Below are 10,369 nucleotides of genomic sequence, written 5' to 3' on the forward strand. Positions count from 1 at the left end.
CAACAGTGTATGAGGGCAGCCCCAATGTTAGCCTATGAAGGGAGCAGGCCTCACAGTAGTGTGAAAACGAATTTAGGAGTTTTACACTACCAGGACATATAACTACACAGGTACATGTCCTGCCTTTTACCTACACAGCACCCTGCCCTAGGGGTTACTTAGGGCACACTTTAAGGGTGACTTATATGTAGAAAAAGGGGAGTTCTAGGCTTGGCAAGAACTTTTAAATGCCAAGTCGATGTGGCAGTGAAACTGCACACACAGGCCTTGCAATGGCAGGCCTGGGACAAAGAGAAGGGCCTACTTAAGTGGGTGGCACAACTAGTGCTGCTGGCCCACTAGTAGCATTTAATTTACTAGCCCTATTCACATAGAGTACACCTTACTAGGGACTTATAAGTAAATTAATAGTCCAATCAGGTATGATTCCAGGTTACCATGTTTTAGGGGAGAGAGCATATGCACTTTAGCCCTGGTTAGCAGGGGTAAAGTGCGCAGAGTCTATACACCAGCAAAAACAGTGTCCAAAAAAATGGAGGGAGGCAGGCAAAAAGTTAGGGGTGACTACCCTAAGGCTGTCAGGTCTAACAGCATGCATCGCTCATTCCAGGTAGGGATGTAAATATGTTTATAGGGAAGGACACACTTAAATCTCAGATCATCTATATCACACCCAATATGAGTGATAGTATTATTCAATACAATCATTATTAGGGGTGAAAACTCAAAAATTGTGCCCTGGATGGGCTTACCTCTATCATCCCCAACACGTTCCTCAATATATCGGCGATCTCCCTATCAGTACTCAGGGAACTGGGAAACCCTGCAGTCAAGATCTACCCAATGTGTGTCAACAGTTTCTCATCATTATTAAGACCCTGAAGGGTCACAGTCTGAAATTCAATAATATATTGTGATTCCAATTGCCTCAAAATACGAATGCTGATACTTCCCCTCTTATTTCTTGGGACCTGGTCTAGACAGACAAAACAGACCACACTGCTGTCACTATTGTGGTTCCTCTGAAAGTTTCTGGCCACTGGGTATGTTGTATCTCTGTTCTTAATAACACGCATATGTTCTAAAATCCTCTTTTTGGCAGTGTGCATCGTGCTACCTATGTATTTCTTTTCATAGGGACGAAGGAGGCAATGAACCACAAAGTTGGAATTTTATTTCAATCATTTGTTAATGGCTATCCTCACTCGATTCCCCTGTACTTCATACTCCTTCACCTTAACATTGAATTTTCAGATGTTACAGCGTATATAGGGGTAAAATCCTGCAGTGAATGGTTTCTCCTGCCAAACATTACTGAAGTGACTATGTTCTAACATATCCTTCAGTGATAGATTTCTTCTATCTGTTACTTGTGGGGCTGAAGGAAGGCTAGGGCCTATTACTTGATCTGTCTTTAAGATTTTCCAGTTCCTTCTGAGAATCTTAAACACATTTGTGAGTTCTACAGGGAAGCTCATGATTAGACTTGCCATATCCTCATTCTGTCCTCTACCTTCAATTTGGTGTGATAATTGTTATCTGCCTATCGCATACACTTTCTCCACTGCCTGTTTTAGCACCTTACGGGGGTAACCCATGTATTGGAATCTAATCAGTGCATCATTCTCAGCTTTGATGTACTCTGTAGGTGATGAACAGTTTTGCTTAATGTTCAACAGCTTACCAAACGGTATGCTTCTAATCAAACACTGTGGGTGCTGACCTTCAGCATGAAATACAGAATTGCCCCTGTTGGTTTACGATAGAGTTTGGTATGTAACCTGTTCTCTTGTACATACACCATCACATCAAAAAATGGTACTGAGGTCTCTCTGATGTGGCAAGTAAAGGGGAGATTCAAAGGATTATCACACAGTTTTCCAATATATGTTACTGCCTCCTCACAGGTGCCCCTCCATATTAAAAAAAAGATCATCAACATAACACACTCACAGGGCAATACTCTCCACTCTGGTGTCATTATTCTCCACCCAGGCCACATGCTTCTCCCGCCAGCCCACAAATAAGTTTGCGTAGCTGGGGAGGAAGCACGTGCCCATGGCTATCCCCTGTTGCTGTTGGTATAACTGACCTAGAAAAAAGAAATATGTTATTATTCATGCAAAATGAGATCAGCTCCAATATCATACAATTGTGTTCCAAGTATTTCAATGCTCAGCTTCTCAGAAAGGATTCTACCGCTCTCACACCCTGCTCATGTACGATACAAGTGTAAAGACTGGCTATAACTAGAGTGATATATACATCATGATATTGGTGAATTCCTTTACACCACCAGCAGCTACACTGTAGCATCCAAGAGTCACATCATTCTCCAATCATGAATTGTAGATTAGAGCAGCACATGGTTACCTCTTCTCATTTATTTAAAGTGCAGTGCTTCCCAAGAAAAAAAACCTTTAGATATATATATCGGCAAAAGGGAGTTCATTGGAAAACACTTCAGTATACCTTGACTACTTCCTATGTCCTTATGTTTCCAGTTTGGTCTCTTTTTGTAGAGATAGTATGGACTTCATCACGAAAATACAAAACATACCATGGCAGGACAACTATATTATGGTGACTATAGATGTGGTGTCCCTATATAAATGCATCCCACACGATTTAGGTATTCAGGCATGTCAACATTCCTTCATGGATAAACCTTTAAGATTATATGAACATTCTGAACTGCTCCCAAAGATGTTGAGGTTTTGCCTGGAGAATAAATCCTTTCTATTTGAAGATCAATGATATAGACAGGTCACAGGGACTGCAATGGGAAATTCCTTAGATCCTAGCTATGCCTGTTTGTTTATGGAATGATGGGAAACACAACATGTGATGATGGGTGAAATGAGGAATGGACCAACCATATAACCTTTTGGAAAATATATATTGATGATATTTTTCTAATATGGGATGGACCAGAGAATGTCCTACAGGACCTTTTGGCTTGGCTACCCAACAATGACCTTAATCTCAAATTCACACATAAAATACACAGAGAGGTTATAGAGTTTCTGGATGTTGAGGTCACAATAGAGGATGAGACTCCTCAGACTAGACTTTTTTGTAAGAGTAAAGCAGGAAATAGCATCTTACATGCCCACAGCCATCACCCACCAAGTGGAGTATACCATATGGGGAATTACTCAGGGCTAAGAGAAACTGCAGTACTTCTATGAGCTTTCATAGTGAACAGGCAAATATGATTAGGAGATTTCAGTCTAGAGGATACCCCAGAAAAATAATTAAGGAGGCCTGTGAGAAAGTGGCTAGAGTAAACAGACAAACTCTTCTAACTCCAAGACAACAGCAAGCCAGTGACAAGGTTGTGAGATGTATCACTACCTATAATGCGAATTCAGACCATGTTACGAAGATATTGAAATGGTATTGGCATTTAATTAGAACTGATAGGGCTATTGGCGAGCTTATTGGCCCACATCCAAGGATCATTTACAGAAAAAGTTGCTCCCTTCAGGATATACTTGTACACAGCTTTCAGATGAAGAATAGGGAAACGTTCTTAGATAAACATCAAGGTTTTTACTTGTACACAGCTTTCAGATGAAGAATAGATAAATATCAAAGTTTTTTCAGATGTACAAAATTTAAGGCTTGCAAAAATAGTGTGAACCGAAAAACATATGTACTTCCCACAGGGCAAGAAGTCAGGATAAAAAGATTTTTGAATTGTAACTCTGACTGTGCAATTTATGTGATTATCTGCCCTTGTGGGCTTCAATATGTGGGAAGCACTATTTTTCTCTTGAAGAAACTCATTTTGGAACACTGGCGAGCCATCAAAAATAATGATGCTTCTTACCTGGTGGCCCGCCATTGTAACCTAATACATCAAGGAAAAATTGAGGCAATGTCATTTTTTGGAATTGATCGGGTACAGTTATCCCCGAGGGGAGGTGATAGGGAACAGATTCTGAGAAGAATGGAGTCTGAGTACATAATTAGGCTTAACAGTAGACATCCGTGGGGTTTGAATAAGGATGAGGAACTTTATGTACATATAGGGTAATCCTCACATTATGGAAACAATGTATGATGGGATCGTAAATGGAATCTAAGATCAGGTTCTTGTGAGGCTGGCTAGTAGTATAGTATATTTTACTTGCATCTGTTTAATAGCGCAAACTCAAGAGTTATAAAGCCTCTGCAAGTCGAGAACGTGTTTTTCCTTGAATATGGTGACAGCCTAAAATAAAGAAATAATTTGCTGCTTGGAGTGCCGTTTGGATAACTCTTCTTGATATATATAATATATATATCTATCAATTATTGCTCCATTCGTCCCACTCCACATCCATAGCTTGCTGCTCAAGTGGCACAGCTCCTGAGGTAAAAAACTACCTTTATTTACTCCATATAAAAACAAGCAACAATAGGAATAGACCAAGGTATTTGGTTATAAATATAAATATATATATATATATATATATATATATATATATATATATATATATATATATATATATATATACATATCTATATATAAAACACAATGCAGGCTCACATTTGCAAAGCTAACTTTACTTAACATTATGTATGACAAGATGGCAGGAGTTTCTACACTGAGCCCCATATCTCCTCTCATTGGAAGCATGCAGCTGACCTACTCCTGCGCTGCCTGACAGAAATAGATAAATTACTTTGTTTCTTTCAGTCTTCAGAGGTGCCTGTTAATGGAGAGCATACCTTTAAATTGTCCTTATTTGCCTGACTTTTGTCCCAAACTCAGGACGTATTTAAAATGAAGGGAAGTGTTGGGACACCGGGACTGCAAAGGGAAATTTGGTACACCTGGTCACCCTATTACACAGACATTCACACATTCCTGAGCATTGGTGCTCCAAGTGATCTCACAGTCTTAACACAATAATTGGTGTAGATTATGACCAGTGGTATTCCAGCCAGAGTGCTAGGCCTTGGTCCTCAGGCTTTGGGAGATGTGTACTTGGTGGGGGAGGCTCAGGATGAATCTTGCGACAGTGTTTAGAATGAGTTCGAGTTTCCTGATGTTCTTTGTTGTGGTGCGGCATAGAGTGCATTGCTGTAGTCAAGCTTGAAAGTGACTAGGGCGAGGGTGATTATTTTGTGGCACTCGACCGGGATCCATTTGAAGATTTTGCAGAGTTGGCGAAGGGTGTGCCAGGAGGAAGAGGTGACTGTGTTTACCTGACAGGTCATAGATAGGGAGGGGTCGAAGATGATTCCTAGATTGCGGGCATGGTCAGTTGGAGAAGGTGGTGTGGTGAGCAATGTGGGCCAGCAGGTGTGGTCCAAGGCTGAGGTGGAGTTTCCAAAGATGATGAGCTTGGTCTTGTCCAAGTTGAGTTTGAGGCATCTCTCCCTCATCCAGGCAGTGATGGCTTTTCTCCCGGTGTGAAAATTCCTCTTAGCTTTGTCTGTGTCTTCAGTGAGAGATATGATGAGTTGTGTGTCATCAGCATATGACACAATGTTCATTTCGTGGTCTCTGACGATGGCTGCCAGAGGGGCAGTGTATGCATTAAAGAGTGCTGGCCTCCAGGAGGATTGCTGAGGGACTCCGCAGCTGACTTCTCTTGGTTTGGATATGAAGGGTGGGAGTCTGACTTTCTGTGTTCTTCTGGTGAGGAAGGAGTGGATCCATTGCAAGGCTTTTTCACGGATTCATGCGTCGTGGAATCTGGTGCATAAGGTGCTGTATGAGACCATGTCAAATGGCTGCTGAGAGTTCGGGGAGTATGAGTGCTGTGGTGTGTCCCCATTCGAGGAGTGTGCAGAGGTCATCGTGGCTGCAAGAAGAGCTGTCTCCGTGATGTGGTTGCTGCAGAATCCAGAATGAGAGGTATCCAGAGAGTTGTTGTCCTTGAAGAATTGTTGCAGCTGGAAGTTAATGGCTTTTTCCAGGACTTTGGCTGGGTAGTGTAGCAGCAAAATGGGTCAGAAGCTCTTGAGCTCAAATAGGTCGGCTGTGGGTTTCTTCAGGAGGAGGCAGACTTCGGCGTGTTTCCAACCTTCGGAGAAGGTGGCTGTTGTTACAGAGCAGTTTAGCATTTTGCAGAGTTTGGGGGCGATGGAGGTACTGGCTCTATTGTAGATATGATGAGGACAGGGGTCTATTGGAGCTCCGGAGTGAATGCTGTTCATGATGAATTCAGTCTCTTCTGTGGTGAGTGTGGACCAGCTGTGGATGGTTTTGGTAGGTTCTGGGGGGGTTGGGTCAGTCATAAGATCAGACACTAGGTAGGTTCTGCAGGAGGAAGCTGATGTTCTTAATCTTGTGGTGGAAGAAAGTGGCCAGTTTGTCGCAGAGGACTTGCGATGGGGGGATGTTCGTGGCTTCGAAGGAAGGATTGGTGAATTCATTGATTACAGTGAAGAGTTTGCTCATGTTGTGTGAGGAGGTATTGATGCGCTTTCACGGACTGCAGCTTCTTTTGCATTCTTGTTGCGTTGGTGATGGGTGGCAATGGCTGCTCTGAAAGAGGCGAAGTCTTCGCTGGTTTTGCTATTTTTCCCATTTCTTCTCTAGGCGCCTGTAGGTGCGTTTGGATTCTTGGAGTTCAGCATTGAACCAGCTGGCTTTCTTTGGGACACTCTTGACCGAAGTTGATCGGAGTGGGGCTAAGGAGTTGGCGCATTCTGTGATCCAGGAGTTGAGGTTGCATTCTGTAGCACTGGTGTCATCGGCGGGGGTGATTTGGCAAGAATCGTGGTCAGTTACTCTCTTTTTGAACTTTTCTCTCTCACAGAGCAGACAGAAAAAGTCAGCAGATTTCTCACTGGAGTCGGGGATAACCACACTGTAATAGACCCTGTGTCGATATGTAGTTATTCCCCATTCCAGTGTGTGGGTCATGCCTGGAATCTGGGCCTAACTATTTTTCCTCTTGAAGCAAACTTGTGGAATGAAAGAGCACATCTGGTTTGCCTCTTTACCAGTGAAATAAAGACACAAGGCTGATAAGATAGCACAGTACTTGAAACATGGGAATAACATTACAAGTACAAAGAAACCTCGGAGTAGAAAAGGGAGATATCATCACCAAAAAAAACAATCTTGTTTGACTCCCGACTTCCATCCACTCCCTTTCTCACAAAGGTGTTTATGTGGTATACAGAAGGGCTTCCCAAAGTGAACTCACCAAAGACAAGAGTGGCAAGAGATGACTATTTTGCTTAGAACCTAGAAAAAGAGTGTTAGCAAGCAAGCAGATTTTTTAAAGTCCCTGTGAGAGGCAGCCTCAAAAAACAGATACAGAGTTTAGCAGAAGATATGTTTAGTTATAATTATTATATGCAAGTTAATATATATGTTTAGGTGGAGCACACATTTTCCATGAAAATAGAAGTGAAAAAGCTGCGTATCCTTTTTTACCCAGGCAAAAAAATCTAAATTTGGGTAAAATGACTAAAGGTAAATGTGGAAAATTGCAGGAGGAAAAGTGAAATAATTTGCTGAATTGGGAGATACATTTATGATCTAGGGAAAGAAGAAAAAGTATGTCAGTTGCATAGCTGACCTTTTGTTTGTTCACTGAATGACAGCAGGCTAAACACAGATAAAAGGCTATTTGTGGATTTGTAAATCATTTTCTGCCATTCATTTTGTTTTATTTCCTTATTTTCTCAGATCTTCCTGCTAATCTCTGAGTAACAAGAAGTTTTGGGAGTATGGTAAAGTCGAATCAAACTTTTGTCAGTCAATTTTATATTCTTGGTCTGTCACAAAGTTCTGACATACAACTTCTAATTTTCATTTTGTTTTCCTTCATGTACTTAATGACTTTACTTGGAAACATTGTCATAATTACAATCATATGCATTGATTCTCATCTTCAAAAGCCCATGTATTACTTTCTCATGGTCTTGTCCCTCCTTGATATTTGTTTAACATCAGTTACCATGCCAAAAATGCTGTCAATCTGTTCAACGGGTGACAACTCCATCAGTTTCTCAGCATGTATTCTTCAATACTATTTTTGCTTCTCCTTTATAAGCACAGAATTTTATTTGCTTTCAGTCATGGCTTGTGACAGATATGTTGCAATATGCATTCCCCTGCGCTATTCAGCCTTGATGAGTAATAGAGCTGTGATTTTGCTGGCTGTTGCCTCGTGGATACTTGGATTTCTGGACACCATCCCCCACACTGTTTTGATATCAACTTTATCCTACTGTAGATCCAATGAAATTGATCACTTCTTTTGTGATCACAATGCTCTTCTGAAACTCTCTTGCACTGATACATATTTCATAGATCTAGCAACAATTGGAGAAGGTATGGTTGTTGTACTGGGTCCCTTTATGTTAACAGTTACTTCATATATGTTAATTATCTCAAACATTGTGAAAATTCCCTCTTCCACAGGGAGACAAAAGGCTTTCTCCACATGTTCCTCTCACCTGACTGCAGTTATCTTGTTCTATGGAACTGAGGCTGCTGTTTACATGGCACCAACATCGGCAGCATCACAGGAAAAACCTAAGATTATCACTGTGTTGTTCACTATTGTCATTCCACTGTTAAATCCATGTATTTATAGTTTAAGAAATAAAGATGTGAAACGAGCTGTGGCCAAAAGTATAGAGAACATTTTGCATAAAATTCAGAAAATGTAAATTTGACCTGTGTCATCTCACAGTGCACCAAAAAGTGTCATCTACTGCAATGTGGAGTAAACCTCACACATGTATGATGTGGTTCCCATTAAAGTCCTTAAATATAATCTGCACATTACTCTAACTTTTGAGAAAATGTTTGTAGAAACTGGATGTACTGAGAGACAATACAATATTTTTTTGCTGATCTGGCGTTCACCACAAATGTATGGGTTGTATTTATGGAGTCCTACAGGAACATTTATCTTAAAGTATGCTGGATTTTCCACACCTATCAGCAGCAGTTAGCACAGAAGTATTGATCCAAAAGAGCATCTCAGAGGAAACTGGCAATTAAAGAGAGGAAGAAGGTGACTGAGGATGAAATACTGTGAGATCTAAGGTCCAAATAACCTTCCCTGAAAAAAATGGCTTAAAATAGCCTACAGTAGTAAACTTGAAAACTCAAAAATGTAACCACTAAAAAAAGAAACTGTTGGAAAGTCGATTATTGGCCAGGGCAGGTAAGTACCTACACTTATCAATAGGCCACTGACCTCCAGTAAGGTCTCAATAAATTAAATTCAGCTCAACCCTTGGTAGCTTGGCAACAAGCGACAAGGCTTAACTTAGGAGACAAGTGTGTAAAGCATTTAAATATCACAAAACAGTAAATAAGTAAAACACAAAACACAATAAAGATCCAACACCAATTTATAAAAATAGATTATATTTTAGCTTTAAAATTACACCACAATTATTAAAATTGAATAAGGGAAACCGGAAATATGATTTTTTAAAGAAGTAATGTTTTCTAGCACATAGAAGCAACTAGCTCTCAAAGGGTTAAAAAAGGTCACACTGGACAGGGACAATGTCCAGAGTTCAGGCCACCCACAAGGTAACACTGTTACACTTACTTTCAGAAGTGTTTAATAATTCAGAAAAGTGGTCCACAGCACCAGCCAAGGGTTCAGAGGCTAAGGTTTGCCTCTTGGGGGCTGGGACTACAACTCCCATAATGCACCCCTCCAACTTATGGAGTTGCTCCAAACATCTCCAAACTTCTGGATCTTGTTCCAGAGGTCATTTTTCAGTCCTTGAATTGTCCACAACTTGATCCAAGGTTCCAGAGGCTCCTGGGACTACAGTTCCCAGAATGCACCTAGTCAAAATCCTCAAATGGCAATTAGACGCTAGTCAGCTGGGACCTGCTTGCAGGACTTGATGCAAGAGACTCTGGGCAGCTCCTTTGTATATGTAGCAAACAGGGAGTCCTTTCTTGAAGCAGTAGGAGACAGGTAAAGTCATTTTAGTGGTGAAGCTCAAGGGTGCCACAGGGGCAGACCTACAGAGTGCAGCATTCATGTGCAGGTCAGGGGTCCAGCAGGGCAGTCCTTCTTCTTCTTTGTCTTGTTCCCTGTAGGGAGCTGAGCTGTGGGTGCACCTCTGCCATATTTATCCTTGCTCTTGGGTGGAAAGCAAGGGGGTCCTTGGTATCCAATCACAGGCAGGCGTCCTTGTCTTTCGATGACCACTTCCTGGGAAGTGTGGCAAAAATCAATCCCAAGGAGCAACATTCGTCAGAAATCCAACATGACTGAAAGTGATTTTTGGAGGTTAGATCTGCTTAGCCCACCCACTGGTGTGGCTAAAAATCCTAAACACACCCCTCCGTTGCCCTCTCCTAATCAAATCAAGTGGGCATCTAATTGTCTGGGGTTGCAGGAAATGGTGAAGTTCCTGAGCTGCTCCAAAT

General features: G+C 41.4%; 1 protein-coding gene across 1 annotated transcript; it reads left to right on the top strand.

The window, feature by feature from the left end:
- The first annotated feature begins 7,683 nt into the window (after positions 1 to 7,683).
- LOC138246725 (olfactory receptor 1F1-like) lies at positions 7,684 to 8,631 on the top strand. The gene has a single exon (XM_069201495.1). It carries the CDS (start codon positions 7,684 to 7,686, stop codon positions 8,629 to 8,631), a length of 948 nt encoding a protein of 315 aa, XP_069057596.1.
- Positions 8,632 to 10,369: the final 1,738 nt, after the last annotated feature.

The sequence above is a fragment of the Pleurodeles waltl genome, chromosome 7 (assembly GCF_031143425.1).
Source record: "Pleurodeles waltl isolate 20211129_DDA chromosome 7, aPleWal1.hap1.20221129, whole genome shotgun sequence".
In the NCBI taxonomy this organism is placed as follows: domain Eukaryota; kingdom Metazoa; phylum Chordata; class Amphibia; order Caudata; family Salamandridae; genus Pleurodeles; species Pleurodeles waltl.

Bases quoted from the DNA above. Each gene is read 5' to 3' on its own strand.
- LOC138246725 (XM_069201495.1), top strand. From the start codon at position 7,684: ATGGTAAAGTCGAATCAAACTTTTGTCAGTCAATTTTATATTCTTGGT.